Source organism: Sceloporus undulatus, chromosome 1 (genome assembly GCF_019175285.1).
Source record: "Sceloporus undulatus isolate JIND9_A2432 ecotype Alabama chromosome 1, SceUnd_v1.1, whole genome shotgun sequence".
NCBI classification, from domain to species: Eukaryota; Metazoa; Chordata; class Lepidosauria; order Squamata; family Phrynosomatidae; genus Sceloporus; species Sceloporus undulatus.
This window is the reverse complement of record NC_056522.1, coordinates 132,494,494-132,514,291: the sequence shown is the minus strand read 5'-3', so window position 1 is coordinate 132,514,291 and position 19,798 is coordinate 132,494,494. Positions and strand designations below refer to the sequence as shown.

The following is a 19,798-nucleotide window of genomic DNA, read 5'->3' as shown; positions in this document are numbered from 1 at the left end:
TAGTTATTTGCTCAGATTCCTCCTTAGTTTGTCTTAATTACCGTAGTTTTCTTTCGGTTTGTCAGAATTCCCTTTTCTTTTTTGGGGTGTGTGTGTGTGTGTGTGTGTGTGTGTATGGAGGTGGCAGGGGTGTGTGGTGATAGATTTCCAGTACTTCAAGGAAGTAATTTCAGTAGGTTCTTGGCTTTGTTCCTTATGAAGTGGACATCTTTTTGGGCTTGTTTGTGCCAGTTTTACAGTGATCTTAAATGACCACAGTCTTCTCAAGGAATAATTGTACTTGATATTTTCCATTTAACTAATGCTTTGACTTTTGAGAAACTTATGCAAGATATGATTATATTTGACTTTTCTCTTATGTATATAAGTTTAATTTGATGGCATTGTGTTGTGGCCATTTTTTAAAAGTGATTTTCCAGCACTTTCACTGTTGCCCACATGATCAATACAGATTCAGTTTGAGCTGTGATTTGCCTCGTCTTCAGTCTGTAGTTACATGTTCCAAGGCATGATTATTTAGTGTGTGTGTGTATAAATAATAGATGGTTAGCTATGGCTTCAGTATTTGCTGTCTCTCTTCCTTTGTCTTCAAAGTAGCAATGCATTTTTTTCTGGACTATGTGTTCATGCACATTATTATTATTGAATTTTTATCCCACTTGTCAAGTGAAAAAATCTCCAGCGTAGCTTGTGTAAGAGGATGATGATAACTTTATTTATTCATTTCCTGCCCTTTCCCTATCTTGGGACTCAAGGCAACTTTAACGAGAAATTCTCTGCACGCAGGTTTAAATTTACAAGACTCACCTCAAAAGGAAAAGAGGATTTGGGATGGGATGATGAAAGAACAAAAACAAGCACATTCAGTTGTGTAGTATTTCTTATAGTGACCATCTAGATTGGAAACGCCTTAGTAAAAGGAGAAGCGGAATGGCCTGGAGTGGCCATCAGATGGGATCTGGTGCTTTCCATTTTCCCCTCTACAGTGGCCAGAATGTCTGGTTCACTTGCTGCGTCTTTAAAGTGCAGTCCTAATTGGGGCAGTTGGCTGAAGACCAGCTGAAGGTGTGGTGTGTCCAAACCCTGTCAGGCTACAGATGTGGAGAATTACTTAGGGCTGCCCTTGCCCTGGCCTGCTTTGATGCTAATATTATGGATATTTCCCTGGGCTGAAGGAAGTTTGACTCTTCCATTAACACCACATTTTCCTTGTCCTCACTGGGTTTTCCCCCACCCCCCATTTCCCCCCCTGCTATTCTGCTAACAGATTTAAAGCACTAAAGGGCATTTCTGTCAGCAGGAATGCACTCCTGTCGGCAGAAGAGTTTTGTGCCTTTTCCTCACTTGCTACAGCCAACATATTTTTTCAGTGACGATTGCATTATTGTTTCACACAGATGTACACTGAGTCCTTGGTATCCACTGGGGTTTGGTTCCAGGACACCCCCCCTCATGCCCCATTAAATACAGTGGCATAGCAAAATGGTGCCCCTTATATTAAATGGCAAAATAAAGATTTGCTATTGGGAATTTATCTTTTTTCAACATTTTGAAGCCATGGATATTTGAATCCATCAATAAAAAAATGTGGATATTGAGGGCCGACTTTAGTTTTGATTATTTTAATATTATGTTTATGTGCATTATTTGTCTGCCTAAATTCCTTCATTATCTTCGTCATTTTGTTGATGAGCTTTTATTGCAAGGGGCAATTATGATTTACAGTAAATCTCACTGCAGTTCAAAGCACTTGAAATTATAAAGAAATTTATTTTAGTGCTTCTACTGATCTCTGTAAAACTGTTTCTGAAAGTCCTAAGCAGCTCTTTCTAGCGTCTAGTATTTAAAAAAGAGATTTTTTATTCAAGACAATCACTTCTGATTTTGTTGCTGTTGCTTTAATTGAAGAAAAATAATGTAGGACATTGAATGACAACTGGTATTACTGGTAGGCCGCTCTGAATGGCAGTGCAATGGACACTACAAATCTACCCTCCTCAAATTGCTTAGGGTAGGTCTAGCTACATATATTTTTTATAGCAGAGGTGGGCAACTGCCAGGAGTTAGGAGACTGCAATGATCCAGTGCTGGACTAAAGAAGGGCAACTCCTCATTGCCCTGCAGCCTCCTGAGGACACCCACACATGATTTGTGTACACAAAATGAGGTCTTTCAAGCAATGTAATCCTAGTATATAGGGTAAAACCAGTGCTGTGAAAAACAAACTGGTAGTGTATTCTTTGTAACATAACAGTCACTCCTTTAACCACCATTCTGGATCATCTGACATTTCTGAATATACAAGTGGCCTTCCATATCCACAGATTTTGCATCCATGGAATTCAACCATCCACAGCTTGGAGATATATTTTTTAAAGATTTTATAGCAACTATGTTAGGAAAGAAATAGTCCAGCTGTTCAATTAGGATTGTAAAATGTAAATACATGACAAATGGTAGAACTATTTTGACTCCCTTTTTCCTGAAATGTGTAACTCATGCAAATAGCATAAATAGCCTGATAAGACATCAAGATTGGAGTTCAGGACTGATCAGGATTTGGTCACAAAATATCCAGCAACTTCACATCTTCATGACAAATAATTGTTCCTAGAAGGAACTTGCTGAGGTACTGTCAAGACTTTCTATCTTGTACATTAGAGAAATCTCAAAGATTAGGTGGGGTGCCCCTGGATTGGAGACAGGAAACCTTCAAAAACCTTTATCAGCCTTAAAAGGGGAGGAAAGGATATAGAAAATCACAGGTAGATCAGTTTGACTTTGACACTCATGAAAGTACTAAGATAAAGTATAGTGGAATCAGTTTGTAAATAACACACAAGGCTTTCTGTGGATTGGAAATTAAAATTAAACTGATTAATTGAAACTGAACAAACTTCGACAGTGAGGACAAATATACTGCATAGGCATAAGATGGAGAATGCCTGAAAGAGCAGTAGTATCCCTGAAAAGAACACAAACTGAATATATGGAGGCAGTGTGATGCAGCTGCATGTTTGATTTTAGTTTTTATTAATAAAGCTTGAGTTTCCAAGTGACAAAAAGGAATGTTCCATTGTATTCTGCTGTAAAAAAACTATTGAGTCTTTGTCCATTTTTGGCACTATACTAACAAATATATGGACTGATTGGAAAAGATTCAGATGGACATTGGAATGGAAAACAAATCTGTGAGAAAATGCTGTACAAACTGAGGATGTTTTAGCTTAAAAAGAAGACTGAATGAGGATGATCCAGATGAGCTGTTACATAAAAGAGACCAAAGATTTTCTGTTGCCCTGGAAGGCAAGACTGACATGAGTCCAGGCTTTGGCTGAAAGTTACCGAAATATATTAATGCCAAGATTGTTAAAATTGCTGGTTCAAAGAGATCCTTTCTCTTGTTGGAGATCTTCAAGCAAAGGCTGTGAAACTATTGGCTATAGCTCTGGTTTTCTTGATTTTAGCAGGGCAATGATAATATTCTACCGTTGTCTATGCCTTGGATAATATTCAATCAGTGGACTATTTTTCTTATTACTGTAGGAAAACATGTTTCTAAAATAGTGCTATTTGTTTGTATACCAAAATATGTAAAAATCAGTGTTCTTTGAATCTAATTTCAGTTTTTCTTTAAATGCTATGTTTCTCAAGGTTAACACTGTGTGTGTGTGTGTGTGTGTGTATGCCTTTGTTCAAGTCACCTGTTAACTTGTATCCACATGAATTTCATTAGGTTTTCTTAGACAAGGAGTTCTCAGAGGTGTTTTTCATTTCTCTGAAATATTGCCTACAGAACTGGATATTCATTGGTGGTCTCCCATCAGCATACTAACCAGGGCTGACTCTGCTTAGCTACCAAGATCAGATGGGATCTGGTGTTGTTAGAATATTTAGGCCACATTAGATAATCTTAATGTAAGGATGTTAACCTTATAGGTAATATTTAAACTGAATCAATAACAAAAGTGAATCAAAGCCTTCTATCAGATGCAGAAAGATAAAGGAACCTTTTAAAAATGTAAATGAAAGATCTGGTCATTCCTTAAATAAAAATCCATCCATCTATCTAAACATAAATGTTATGTGTCTTCTGTTGCTCAGTTTTAATCACTTGCTGCTCCCAGACTCATTCCATAGGGGAAGATAGGTAAGAAGAAACAACAAGAACAACAATGATAAATTATTACTGCAAGCATTTCCATTAAGTTATTAATTCAATTAGTGTACTCTAGCATTATCTAAAATAAAAGTCAAGTTATTTAAGAATAATATACAAATTGTCTCCTCTTATACAGTATCTTATAGTTTCTTTGCTGTAAATAAATATAGTGTGGTAGACTATACCATTGTTTAGAAAATATATGAAGCGTAAGAAACATGATTTAAACCCTTCTTTCCTTTTTCTTTTTGCTTACATAAATCTGATGATTTAAACAACTGATTTGATACGACCTTGACTTCAGTTGCTACTGTGATGTAGAATTTTCCAAACTCTGGTCTTTTTTAACTGTCTGGAACTGTGAATCCAAGGAATTATCAAATATTTGACATGTCACAATGGAGGACTGGTGGACTATTGAGCTTGGTGGATCACAAGTTACGCAGGCCTGACATGTACACTTTATGTGTTAACTGGCCTTGTCAAGAGCTAGGATTGTGACTTACTGGCTGACCCTGAACATGCTTACATGGAAGTAGTTTCCGTGAGTTCAGTGCGGCATTCTCTGGTTAAGTATGCTTAGGGCTGTAGTGTTCAGCTGTAGTTCTTAGACTCTGGCTGAATGTTTATCAAGTGAATAATTTATCAGAAACTACCAAGCTGCAGATGCAGATAAATGTATTCTGTATTTAAGGTCAGAAGTAAAAACTACTAAAATTATATGGATGAAGGAGATTTTCACTTATGGATCAGCTCTTTCCATTGTTAAATTCTCTTTCTCGTAGGTGGGAAGGGACAGTGAGGGGACAGCTGATCCTTTAAGGACTGAGAACTTCCTGTGGCAAATCAATAACATGTGAGTCCATTAAAAGTGGTTATGACTCTTTTCTCAGGACCATGTATAAGAAATATACTGCTCTGGATGATGGCTTGTTTTACCTAGCTTGTGGGAAATTTTTACATCTTATTTACTAACCATGCTCCCTAATCTTATTTTAACCCCCCTCCCATTACCTTTATTTTCTTTTAGCTAGTCTTTAAGTTTTATGGCCACTTTCATGAAATTGCAGCCAAAGTAGATACTTTTAAGGTTTAGGATTTTTTTTTGTTTATTTTTTAGTTGGACTTGATGATATTATGGATGAAGGAGTTAAGGAAACTGCCCACAGTACCATTGATGAAGATGGTCTTTCATCTAACAGGAAACTGAGGGAACAGATGGATGGCACAACAGTTAAATCATCAAGAAAATCTCCACGTTTAATGACACAAGGTAATTATTCAGAAGACCTTCACATTTATGTATATGTCTGAGAATTTTGTTCCACTAGTGAGTATACTCATTCAGACATCTAAATATAGTTCTGTATAGTATGTCAGCATAATATAGTGGTTTGAGGGTTGGATTAGGACTTTAGGGTGCCAGGGTTCAGATCACCACTCAAACATGGAAACCCACTGGGTGATCCTGAGAAAGTCACACTTTCTCAGCTTTAGAGGAAAGAAAATGGCAAACTTCATCTGAATAAATCTTGCTAGGAAAGACCTAGGATAGGGTCACCATAAGTATGACATATAATTTGATAATGTTTCATTGAACTGAAATAATCGAGAACCCATCTGACTCCTTTTCATAATTTGCTGGGATGTTAATATGAAAATTTTATGAGAAGATTGTGCTAACTAACCTGAACACATTTAGGATCAGTGTATGATTAATCTGTCAATTTTTTGGCTTAAATAATACAAATTAGTTTATTTTGGCCTAAATCCATTTGTTAGTTTCAACTAGAGTGAACACACCGAATCAGTGGGAACTTAGAAAATTACTATATATACTCGAATATAAGTTGACCTCACATACAGTATAAGTTGAAAGCAGGTTTTAGGACCAACATTTTGGATTTCAATATGACCCATGGGAAAATTGAGGGCAAAACTTAGGTGCAAAGGATGAAGCAAAGAAAAATGATATCAAAGAACTTAGACAATTCATACAGACATAACTGTTTGTGCTTACCCCAAAAGCTGGATGGATGAGGAAGGAACTGTGGCAAATGGTGATTGTGCGATGTGTGTGGGAGGCAACCAGACACAGGTGGGGCTAAGAAAACATACACATGTCAAAAAAGATGAAAAGGCAAAGAAAGAAAAACATGACTACATTAGCAGTGATTATAGCTTTAATGTGATTACTTTACTTGATATTAATCTAGAAAGGCTGGCGAACACAACAAATGTCTCATTCAGATCCTTCAAACCCCAATTCCTCTTGGTACACCTTTGAGGGGAACTGCCAAAGAGCTACCATAACTGCCATTTTTTATCAGGCATTCAAAAAGGTTCAGAAGTGGCACCAGAACAGACAGACTAGAGGAGGTTGGTGCTCCTTTGAGTTGTGCCCAGGATGGACTTATTCTTGCCATTCAGAGAAGGGGTGCTTCATTTTTTGATAAGACTTAAAGCACAGTACTCACATTGATCCATAGATAAATCAACCCAGTTTTTTGCGTCAATTTTTTGACTAAAATTTCTAGATGTATACATGAGTATATATGGTAACATATATGTACATTCCCTTAACTTAATGGCACTACTGTAGTAGTTTAGATTAACAATTGGATTTAGATTGTATAATTTAGTCTGTGAGAATAAAATAATGATAATGAATAAAAAATAATCACTTTGTTATTATTTTAATAGAACCTGTACGTAGTCTGCGGCAAAGCACACTGGCCAAGCGATCAAATGCTTCACCATCTTTAACTGCAAAGAAATCAGCTGTGAAGTCTGGATCTGCCCAAAAGGGAAGTGTGAAACAGCAGGACAAAGGGCAGACTAAATGTGAAAGTGTTAACATAGAAGAGCACTCAAAAGAGGTGGAGAACAATAGTAATGAATGCTCTCAAAAAAAAGAGTCAGTAGAAGTATCATCACCATCTTCAGGCACTTCAGAAAGGGTGAAATCTTGTGAAGATTCATACGAATTGGAAGCAGATACCAAACATGAAATCTTTGATAAGGAAAAATTAGAAGATACTTCTCATGCAGTAAAAAAATTATCTCACTTACCAGGAACCAGTTCCCCAACTAAAGAAACAGAAAGTGGAGCACAAATTCTTCTGGAAAGAGAACATCATAGTGTGGGAGGAGAGGCTGCAGTATGTACTTCTTCAGAGACTGATACAGTACAGAATAGCTGTATAATTAAAGATGATGAGGATGGGACTTCAGTTAATCAGTTCACCTCGAAAATATCTTCAAAAGAACAGGCAGAACACAAAGCTGAGGAAGAACTTAGTAAAACTAAGATGGACGATGAAAGCAAAGGAACTGGAATGACTGATGAGAATGCAGGTAACATTCAGCAAATGTTTGCAGTTCATTCTGGCTTGGTGGATGGGAAGCTTGAATGTAGCTCAGACCTCCAGGCTAGTGGAGATGCTGCTCATGAAACTGGCTTACCAGAAGACAAACAAGAATCTTTTGAGGATGCTGGAAAGGTTGAGTTGAAAGATTATTCATCAAGTATGAAGGTTGATCAGACTGATTCAGAAATGGTTGATGCCATTTCTGCCAAATCAGAAACACATGTTTTGGAATGTGGTAGAGTCAAAGACATTCCAGCCCAAGTTATACATCAAGAGACTGACAACGTAAAGATGAGAGAACATGAGTCAGTACAGATGCAGGAAGATGGGTGTTCGAGCAGTTCACCAAAATGTGTAAAAAATGTCAAGACCAAGCATACCAAATCTAAGCGAAATAAAACCACATCTGCCCAACAGAAATTATCTCCTCTAAATCAAGACCTAACTAGTAAAACTCAGATTATGTCACATGTTCACAGCCAGTCAACAGTAAGTCTGAAACGTCATGTAGATGAACAAGGGAATCTCCAGAATTTTCATAAGCCAGTAAAGGTTAGGAAAAAACATGCATCTAAAGAAGAGAAAGTCCAGAGCTGTGATTCTGGAGCCACTCTGAAGAAGAAGGCCCATGTCTTAGGGAAAAACATTCCATGGGTCCAAGTTCCAGGACAGGGACGGAAATTATCATCAGAGAGAATAGTTGACAAGTCCTCCAGTCATCATGTTGGTTCAAAAGAAACCTTGCACTTAGTTTCAGGACTCATACATCCCAAACAAGGACAGTTGCCACCCCATGATCAGAAACCTTTACAGAAACACCAGCTTCCTAAAACAGATAATTCCATTAAGGAAGAAGGAGGGAAAAAAGATTCCATTGGAACACCTGCAGATTCTTTAAAAGAAGACGAAAAAGAAAAACTGAAACTTAGAAAGTTAGAGAAGAGTCTTCAGCCTCGACAGAGGAGAAGTAGCAAAAGCATTTCAGTTGATGAACCACCATTATTTATTCCAGATAATATTTCAACTGTAAAAAAAGAGAGCTCAGAACACCCATATTCAAATGAAAGCAAAAGTCCGTGGGTACCTAGCAAGCAGTGTGGGTTTTGCAGAAAGCCGCATGGCAACAGGTGTGTGTGTGTGTGTGCATCTGTATAGTTGTTAAAGCATCTATCTTTTCAGAAAGCCATTCTATATATCCTAGCAAGGATGAAGATAGTGTAGTCTTCCAGATGTTTTTGGACTCAACTCAGTATTTCTCACCATGGGCCTTACTGGCTGAGACTTATGGGAGTTGCAATCCAAAAATATCTGGACAGCCACATTGTGCCCACTCTTGTCATAGAGTTTAGAAAGAATAGGAGAGTGTGATGGGTGCAGAGGCCAACCATTTGCCTTTGGGAATCTGAGGTCTGTATGGACTTATAAATATAAAACTAGATGTACAGTAGCTGAAAGTCCACATCTGCTTTTGAAAAACTTTTTTTTTGGGGTGGGTGGGTTAAAGGCCCCTGTGCAACCTATTTAAAAACAGAATTACTGCTTCTGGAGGATTCCATGAAAGGCAGTTCACTGCTAGGGGGTGCAGATGAGGGGAGGGCCAGAAAAAAGCAGTTTAGAGGGTTGCATTTTACTCACCCATAGATTAGGATCTAGACTATCTTTTTCAAATGAAGCACAAACTTGCCTTGCCAATTCCAATATCTGTAATACTGTTGTTGATATCAGACATAGTCATGGGCCTTGGTTATGTTTACTCTGAAGTCAATTCTGCTGAGTTGTATGGCACACACATTATTGTACTTGTGTTTCACAATTCAGCCCAGCAAACCATGTGTGCAAAAGGAACATTCTCTGCTGCTCTTCCTCTTCAGCAAAGGCGAGTGAACCATAGGTCAGCTTTCATTGGTTAAAGTAGGAGGTGCAGTGCTAAACAATGAAGAGTCCCCACTATCTGGATTCTTCTATTACATATGCATACAAATCTTTTTTAGATATTAACAAAAATTGTCTTGTATGTAATTTTTATTGTGGTACGTTTTCAGGAATTAATTGAGAAAAATTGTGAGACTCCAAATTGCTTGGCGTCATATTAATATGTTCTGACTTATCATTTGGAGACCAAACCTCAGAAAACATGCTGCAATTATTCTACATGCTTTGCCAATCTGGGTCTCTCCAAATGTTTTAGCCTACAACTTTTATCAGCTCAAGCCAACATGGCCAGTGGTCTATGATGATTGAAGGTATAGTTCAAAGTATCTAGAGTGACATCAGGTTGCATACAATTTCCAACGATTTTCCCCCCTGTAGCAAAGAGTAGTTGCACTGAAATATTTTACTAGAAAATTAAATGTACTTAATGTGATTTTAAAATATTATATTCAAAGAAATTCAAAGCTTTACCTGAAAAATGTATTTGTGGTGTATAGACTCATGTTTAAATTTTATGGTGGGGTAGAATTAATACACTGAAAATGATTATTATAGTAGATAAATACCACCATTGTTTAAGCAGAAATCCATTCATGCAAACCACTCCTCCCCCCTTCAGCTTCCTGCAAACATCCCTAAAATTTGCTGCAGAGGGTCCCAGTCCCTTTAGGATGGAGATTGAATGGTCTCCTCTCATAGTTGACATAACCAGTTCCCTCAGTAGCAAAATCTGTTGGGATTTCATCCATTTATTTTTCATGCTCAAGCAGCTGTGGGTGTGATTGATCCCCCTTGGTAGCTATCTGAAAAAAATGATTACATGTTTGAAATTTCCAGAAATGTCTGGTAATGTATTTATCTGTTACGTTGCTATTATATTTCATGAAACAACACACTTCTAAAGACATCTATTATCTCTGTCATTGCCAGTATCTTAAATTGCAGTGAAATTTTCTATATGGAAATTTACTTGATTTTCTGATAGCAAAGGTCACCATAAATTAATATGTACAAAGCGGTTAATATTGTAACTATAGATAATAACCATTTCATGATGATAATATGAAAATGGTTGGATATTGTGCTTTAAATGTATGCCTTTCCCCCCAAATAAAAGTGGCTTACTATCTAGTGAAGTAGCTTACCATAGTCTAGGTCCTGATATAGGCATAATGAGATCAAGCCATAGCATTTGTTGAGACTCTTAGTTTGCGCTGCTAGCATAATAATTATGGAAGGATTGATTTAAAAAGAGGTGAACAAGTGAAGAGAGTTTTAATTCTGCTTGCTCTTGTAGCCTATCTCCCTTCTCTTTATGAATCCATATACTTTTTTCCTAGCTGGATTTATTTTTTGGGAGCACTGAATTCTGGGAAAGTGAGCCACCAGCAGCTTATAAAATTGGAGCTGGTCCCTCTTGTTTTTGGTCTGGGTCTAGTTTCAGCCAATATTGTGATCTTTACATAATGAAATACACTCATCCCTCCATATTTGCGGATTTGATATTTGCGGATTTGATATTTGCGGAATTGATTATTCATGGATTTTATTAATATGTTCTCTCTAGGAATATCTAGGTCTTCCAGTGCAGCTCTATGGTCATCTTTAACTAAAAGTTGCACTGAAAGACCTAGAGATTCCCAGGAAGAACACTCCACTAGGCATTTGTAGCTATTCCAGCACAATTCTGTGGTTAATGTCTGTCGGATGTTGACCACAGAGTTGCACTGGAGGACCTAGATATTCCTAGAGAGGTCTCCTCACAGATAAAAACATGGTGTTTTTGTTATTTGCAGTTTTTCCATATCCAGAGCGGTTTTGTACCCCTAACCCTAGCGAATATGGAGGGACAAGTGTACTTGCAAATATTCTAGTCGAACTCAAGTGGGAAAAGCTTCTTACGAAATTTACCAAAGAACACTACTTCAGTTTTGTAGGTTTTATACTGCGTGTGTCTCTGCTCTTGAGAGTAGAAATTATTATAATATAAAAATAATCATTGCATTTAGCATCATAATTTGAACATCTCCCCCTCCAACCAATATTCAGTCTAACAGATTGAATTTTCTTTTGAGTGTAAGAAAAATAAACTGGTATTTAAACAAGGTGTGGAGAGAGAGGACAATATTTTGAAACTTGCATTAGTCCTGATGGTCATGAATGATTTGCTCTGTGTTCCTCCATGGTAGTCATTCTGCATGTGTGCAGTAAGGAAACATTAAACTAATATTTAGCAGAAACTTATGTCCATTCTGTTTGTTAAACTATTGCTAAAGCTGCATTAGAAGGATATAATTTTGCATACAGAAGGGATAATGTGTTTTTACAGTGAAGCTTCAGTGTCTAGCATGGAGATCTTCTTACCACAAATACAAGTCAAGAGAAACTGCCATGTTTAAATACAATTTTTCTCACTTTTATACAGCTTTTGACATTATTTTAATTATATGCTATGTCTTCTGTAGTTTGCATATTGATTAGTTTTTAAAATTGAGGAACGAGCCACATTCATGGTGATCTGGAAACCTTTACAACAGTTTGGGGAAAATGTGCTTAGTATATATGTGCTGTTTTTTAATGAGTTCAGTTAGCATAGGTCTTCCTTTAGCCTTAATTCTTAACAAAATAAGCATGCTGTAAGGTATTTAAGTGCCTTCTTAAAATGATAGCCCACTTCAAACATAATAGACTTGAAAGATAAGTCACACAGTTAAACAATTGAGGAACAAATGGTTGGACTCACCCACACATTTACACCTGCCTGCCTTCAGCCTCTGGGAATTTGGCTGAAGTGTGATGCAGAAGGTGGCTGATAGAAGCTCCTCCATGCTTGGGTGGTGGTGGGGGGAAGCAGATAGTATAATTCAGGCTCCCAGTCATGGGGAGATGCTTCCCCAGTTACCTAGGAGTCCCCATGTAGACCTTTATTCATTGATCAAAGGTGGAATCAATCAAATAGATACAACATTAGAATGAGGTCATGATCAGTCTGTTGCTACATTCTAATTATGTGGAGCTTCTTGACATGGATAGTATGTGAAAAAGAGCTTATTTCTTTTACAGAACTGACAATGGCAGCATTGCAGAAATAATCCAGTTTGACACAGAGTGACCAGATACCCTAAACACAAGGAGGACAAGGCATCATAACATATAAGACATTCAAGAAAAATGTAGGGCATTACAAAATAAAAGCGGAAAACACTAATATAAATTTTATTGGTCATGCTTCTTAGTCATGTTCATCATGGAGGACATTTTAGGAGGTTGAAATGTGGGGCATGTCCTGGAAAAGGGGTAGATCTGGTCAGCCTGAGTTTGACACCACTTTAACTGCCCTGGCTCAATGCTATGGAATTCTGGGAATTGTAGTTTGTTGTGGCACCAGAGCTATCTGACAGAAGGCTAAATCTATCACAAAACTACAATTCCTAGCATTCCATAGCATTGAGCCATGGCAGTTAAAATGGTGTCCTACTGGATTATTTCTGCAGTGTGATGAATGCAGCCAATATCACTGAAATTCAAAATATCTAGAATGATTGTTACGCAAGGTTGGAACATATCTGGTAGCAGTACAGGTGTGAAGGTTAGACACTGGCTTGGATCCAGACTGTGAGCACACTCCTTTGTGTATTTACTGAGACATAAGTTGTTGGTTGCACTAAGGTCCAGTTGAAATAAATGTGCAAAACTAGGCATGGATTAAGTACTGTGTATTTTAATATAGAACTAAAATTCAACTGGCTTAGTCCAGGTTCAATCCGATTTGTTCTCAAGCAGTCAAATTTCAAAATTATCATGTTGACTGCCTTTTTATAACATAATCAGCATTTATGGAAGAAATCAAAGTATTCTAGATATAGTTAAGCATTTAATTGGAAAGGCTGAGGAAACCTGTATGAATTTTACTGTTCAGCAGAGAATGCTACTATTTTAGTTCTGTATACAGTATTTCACAAATACTGCCGTTAGTTACAATTATGGCTTTCCATTTCATTTGTGTAAGTCATCTCAGTGCAGAGATAAAAGTAACACTTTTTTTAAATGGGAGGGATAGTTTCTTTGGAAATCATAATTGCAGAATATGTAGAGTAGTACTCATTTGAATTCATATATTTCATATGGTTATCCTTACTGAGTCTGATAATTACATTATGCCTATGTATTAAAGAAGGTCTGGATGAAAATGTTGGCCTGTATGTGACTAATGTAAATTGTTTGGTTTTCTTGCAGAGCCTTGCCCTATGTATGTATTTTACTTCTGTTGAACATAACTAATTTTCCTGCTGTTTGCTACTTAGGTAAAATTATGAGGATCATATCCTGAGCATGATCAAATCTTATAACTAAATCCTGGTCCTGGAATCTTTTGTAAGAACAGGATCTTTGATGTACATGTATAAGGAGCTTGCTCACTCACAGTAAATAGATGTATTTACTTAAAAAAGGTTGTGACGTTTGATGCTAGAACTTAGAATGTTACTTTGAAAAATAACTCACAATGTCTACTGCACATGTCCACAGATAACATTGCTGTTACCGTTTGCTGGGTTCCAGAGGTAACTCAGTTGCATTATCATTATTTTTCCTGCTACATTGTCATTATTGCTTGCTGTTAGTTATTTAGGGTGAATAGGATGTGGTGTGTTGCTTTATCCTAGAAAATTAGGGTCCCACACTACATGAAACAACACAAAACCCTGCTTTTCCTTGTCCAACAATTATATGGTCTAGGAAGTTTGGGAGGCAGCTCACAAGACTTCTTGGAGTGCCCGGAGCACCCATCCGATTTGTTAAAAATGTCCTCTAAGCAATCCAGGAATATGTGGGTCTTATAGCTGTTTTGAGAAGAAGGAAACAGGGTCACATGTCACCCAAGTGATGCAAAATTTATGGGGAGGGGAAACACACCCTATCCACTTTAAAGGCAAGTGATAATATTAATGCAATGAATAACATTAAAAGATTAAAGCAATAATGATTATGCAATAACAGCATTATTGGTTACTCTAAAAATAGGTCATTCTATCTCAAAAAGTAACATTGTTGACTTTGTAACTAGCTTCCTTTCTTTCTGTCTATATATAAAGCCTCAAATGACACAATATTTTTAATGTGTTAGCTGATGTGATAATTGAAGGCTTATGAAATAGGATGACACATGTGGCTAGCACATATGAATCATGCATTTTATGCAACCCCAATACAGATACATTGGATCAGACAGACAACTTTCTACCCTCCAGATGCTTTGAGCTGTACACAGTGTGACCCTTAACATTTCTGAGTTTAGCTAGGATGATAGTCCAAACCATTCGTAGGGTAACAGGTCACCAAATTCATTGTTTAAATCTGAAAATGACTTTAGTGGGAGAGCCTGTTAAAAATACAGTTGTTTTCCTACCATATATGAAGTTGATTTCCTTAAAACAGAAAGAGGGAACCAAAAGGCAGGCATATTCCTACCCTCCTTCCAATTTCACCAGTAATCTAGATGTTATAACTGTGTTGCTATAGTTCTGATGTCAACACATATTTGGGGAAAGCTTCTCCATCCAACACTGACCTTAGACCCAAAACTGCCTCTTTTTGTCCATCCCCAAGTGGCAGGGACTTGGATGATTCTTACAAGCGTCAGTTAAGAGTGGCTGCTTTAGTTCCTCCCCTCTTTTCCCTTTATAGAGAGAGGAAAGGAGGATCAGTGAAGTTTAAACAGGGAGGGAATCCTTGCTCTTTCTATCCACTGATGGTAACCAGGAGAGAGTACTCTTCCAGCTAGCTGGGGGGGACACAGACATCTGTAAGCCAGCTGGGAACATTTTGTGGGCTGTATGAGGGATCTGAAGTATATCTCTGCAGCTCAGATATTCTCTTCTGCCCTCAAAGGATGTGAAGAATGACATCTGCATATAATACACATTTTTACTGACATAAAATTACTCTTTTACTAACACATAAGTGACAATCCTTGAATATTTTACTGTGTGATCAATGAGAAGAAAATGCCCTAAAATATGACTACCTGGTGCAGTTGGCTTGATCCATGTTTATCAACAGTCCTAAAACCATGTTGTGTATTTTCAATAAAGTGAATTTGGAGTGGTGTATTCTTTTAAAAAAACTTTTCAGGAAAGGGTTCTCATTTACCCAGCAAAATGCTTTTGTTTGACCATGTCCCCCTTGGATGCTTGTTTATTTGAAAAAGATAGTCTGGATATTTAATTGTTGCAATTTTTGAAATAAATTTAAGAACTGGATTCAGCCTTGTAAGATGGAGATCTATGTGTATGAAAGGAGTCCATATTCAGATACAGCTACTGCTTTATTCATTTTGCAGTGGAAATTCATTCTTAGCTGCAGTAATTCATTGCATTTAGAACATAGCAGTGTGAGATTAAGAACATAAATGTGTACATTCAGTGCTTTGTTCTGTGTTTTTAAATGTTTACAAGTTGGTAGTAATTTAAAGCAAATTGTTGAAAACCCGCATACTATTAATATTTTAAAACAATCTTCTTTTTTTCTGTTTCAGTTGCACATCTTCTAATCCAGCCTTACAACATGGCTAGTGCACTTCAAGCATTGCACTATGAAGCAGACTGACGCCAGAGCTTTTTTTAGTGTTAGTGGGCCAGGATCTTGAATACCACTACAATTACCCATATATACAAAAGCTGTGCAAAAGGAATTGTTTATAACCTCTTCCAGCTCTTGTTGAAGGACACTGCCCTTTTAATCATTTGGAACAGCTTCCTTGTTTGTTGCTAAAGAACTTCCCTTATTAGCAGCTTTACTCTCTCAAGTTGTACTTCTTTCTTAATGCCAGTACAGAAATGGCATACTCTAATGGACAAAGTTTCATAGTGAATTCAGGAAAGCAAATAAGGATTTAACATTTTTTAAAAAAGAAAAAATCATCTGGAATTAAACCACCTTTCATTTTAAAAGAAAAATGCATTGAATTCCCATCACCACCACACACCATTAGTATTTTGTTCATCACAATAGTAATGAAGAAAAATGGGGAACATTTGACCTTTCAGGTATTGGACTGAAACTACCATTATCCCTCACCATTCACGAAGCTGAAATGGGAGTTGTTGTCCAATAATATCTGGAGGCATACTTGTGGTTTAGATACGGAAACATTAGGATTATTTCCAGATGTGTCCATCTGGTGGTAGATTTTCTTTCACATTCTGTCCAACCCCAAGTCTGTCCTCCAAAACCCAGGGGCTCTGTAGCTGATTTGATTGCAGGGAGGCAGGGGGCAAAGGAAGGAAGAAGTTGAATCCTACAAATGGAAGTCTGCACACACAGAGACAATGTTGGATGGCGTTCTGTAGCACTTACATTTGGTGAAATTTTAATAGTACTTCATAAAGTGAGTGATTATGCACACAACACCATCATTTGTTTATAAATACATAAGAGTTCAGTGCTCAGCACAAAGACTCATTAGCATTACTGGTACATTAGCACTAATTTTGAAAGATGATTTTGTTGAACTGGAACACCTGTTTCTTTTCCACGTGTTCAACAACCGAGTGCCCAATATTGCTAAACATATGGACCAAGTGACAGTTATATTGCTGTCCAGCACATTTGTCATTATTTTGAACACTGCTGTTAAGAATTATCACTAATGGAAGATGAATGTAAATATGATGCCAAAACACTGGCCATAACCCAAAGTGCATTGCAGGTAGGATCTTCTTGTAGCCTTTTTTGAAGGGGATTCAAACACTTGCTATGCAAGTACTAGACTGCACAACATGCATGTTCCTCTGTCTGCCTCATTTTTCTGCCAATAATTGGTTTTTTTTTTTAAATTCCAGATTTCTTAAGAAGGAGCAACTTTCTCCCTTTAATTCATTTCATATATTTTCCATGGATTTTAGACATTCTGTTTCTTGGATTTCTAAATGAAATAATAATAAAAGTATTTCCCCACTAGTTAGTGCATCACTGTTGCCTACTGGTCCAGTCCAGTGGGCTGCTAATTGAATCCTGCTAGTACAACATCTTCATGGATTTATCGGACACAATCTTCATATTGCCATTTGGGAAGCTTGTAGTAATGTTGAGGATTCTAAATCAAACAATTTTCTGGCGAAAACTTGTGCTGCAACAGTGGCAGCAAATTTAATATGAATTGCAAGGTTTATTGGCAAGAAGGAAGTGAGCAACATACAGTATTCTGCTGTTGGATTTCTGCTCGGTGTGTCATTATCTTCTCCCCCTATTGGTCAGGAGAGACCTTGTGGGGGAATCTCCTCCAAATGTATGTCATTCTGTCAGTGAACAGACACAAATTCACAGTATCCATTTAGGAACTGGCAGAAATAAATGCTGTGTCCTCTTCCATTGTCCCAGTCTCTTGGCATTAAGAACATAGACAATGAAAAAACAAACACTTGAAAGTATATTTGAGCAAGTAGCTGAGCATTTTCTGCTCCTGTATAAGTAGGTAATAGAAAGTTAATACACACATTTTAATAGTTAAAAAGGTCAAGTGATCACACATTAGAAATAAGCCCAAATAGTTAGTCTTTATATCTAATAACCACATATATTAGTTCAGATGCATTGCAAGCAGTTTCACACCTGTGTAATGCAAACTCTCTGGTACTTCTTAAGTGTGAGTGAAGTACATCATTTTGATTAGTTTTGAACTTTGCACTGTTTGATAAGGTCTGCTGTACTTTCAGTCCCATAAGTTATATTTGAGAACAGTACAAGCAGACCATATAAATATGATTTAGGAAGCAGCAAGGATGCCATATGGATGGGGGACTATGTGAGGGGATGTGACTTAGACAGGTTTGCTAAGAGAAAAGAGATTATAAAAAGAAACATTTCGTGCTTTATTTTTCAATCAAAATATTGGGCCTCCACCATGTCAGAATTGCTGCTTTTTATTGCTAGAAGCCACAGAATAATGGCTGAGCTTGTAACATGTATTGGCAGACTTAGGAAGAAATGTGAATTAAGCAAAAAGATTTCACCTCTGCATCTTAGTAAGGTCAAATACATGAATTTCTAGACCTTCGTATCCATTTTACAGTAATTATCAGCAAGCTTTTTTTTTTTTTAAGTTACTTAAGTTTATAGTGGGCACCTTTAGAATCATTCTATGTTTCCAAGCTGTGAGAATTTTAGTCAAAGTCTTGGACTGATTTTCTGGGTCCCTGTCAGTGGCATTTCACTAAGAGACATTTGAAGATAGAAATGCATATCTGTCGGGAGGTTACTTTTAAGTTTTTCTTTACTGTTTTAAATCTTCAGAAGAAAGCCAAATTAATAGGAATACTTTATTAATAGAATGATGTCCCACAGCCATTTTGCTAAAACTTCACCTTGTCTTCCTGATAACTAAAATGAAGAGAACTTACAGATTGCTATAGTCTATTTTTAATAAAACATTTCCTAAAATTTCAAGCCTATGTTACATCTGTTTCCATTCTGTCAGAATAATAAAACTTGGAGGATACAAGGACATTGGTGTAGGTATTTTTATTTCCTTTTCTGAGTATATGAAAGAAGTATATGTGCCCCAGAGTAGAGTAGAGTTGATATGGAAACAGTTGACTTAGTGTGACAAAATCCCATCTCTGTATTTACCTTGGCGATGTCGCCCCATGTTGTAAGGCTGGAGGAGTAGATTTCATCTTCAACAGGAACTGAATTAAAGTGTTCTCTGAGAGTGAACATAAAACATGATTTTACATTTACATTAATGTAAAAAGTTAAGTAATCTTTTTTCCCTCTCTTTGTTTTCAGGTTCATGGTAGGCTGTGGTAGGTGTGATGATTGGTTTCATGGTGATTGTGTTGGCTTGAGCCTTTTTCAAGCACAGCAAATGGGAGAGGAAGACAAAGAATATGTCTGTGTGAAATGTTGTGCTGAAGAAGACAAAAAGCCAGACTTGATTGATTCAAACACGTTAGATGCACAAGTGAAACTGGAAACAGCCAGAGACAGTAGAACAATGGAATATGAGAAACCTGGAGTATCAAAGCAAGCCTCCACGTTTCCTCAAAATAAAACAAAGTCAGGAGAAGAATCTGTGAAGCACAAGGTCAAAATTTTTAAACGGGTAAGGAATTAGCTGTTCTTTTTAAATTCTGCAACATTCATAGATAATAGCAATATTTTAAAGAGCTTTTTCTCATACTAGCATGTTTTGGTTAAAAAAATTAAACTAGTTTTTGAGTATTTAGCTGCCCAGTTTTCGAGGAAAAGTGGGAAATAAATAAATAAAATAAATTGCAATAGAATATATTTTTAAAAATCTGAAAATTATATCTATTTTTGTATACTGACTAGA

At 36.9% G+C, this 19,798-nt stretch overlaps 1 protein-coding gene across 11 annotated transcripts in view; it reads left to right on the top strand.

Moving 5' to 3' along the window:
- The window catches only part of PHF3 (PHD finger protein 3), a 54,390-nt gene that overhangs the window by 17,685 nt on the left and 16,907 nt on the right, over positions 1-19,798 (top strand). For 5 of the 11 annotated variants that reach the window (XM_042456123.1, XM_042456147.1, XM_042456134.1 and 2 more), the window contains 3 exons: positions 5,283-5,435; positions 6,866-8,660; positions 19,252-19,567. In XM_042456123.1, the coding sequence (XP_042312057.1) occupies positions 5,283-5,435; positions 6,866-8,660; positions 19,252-19,567 (2,264 nt within the window). Of the gene's footprint in view, positions 1-4,947; positions 5,019-5,282; positions 5,436-6,865; positions 8,661-16,000; positions 16,512-19,251; positions 19,568-19,798 lie in introns of those variants that run through there. The other 6 variants (XM_042456162.1, XM_042456142.1, XM_042456171.1 and 3 more) reach the window with 6 other exon arrangements.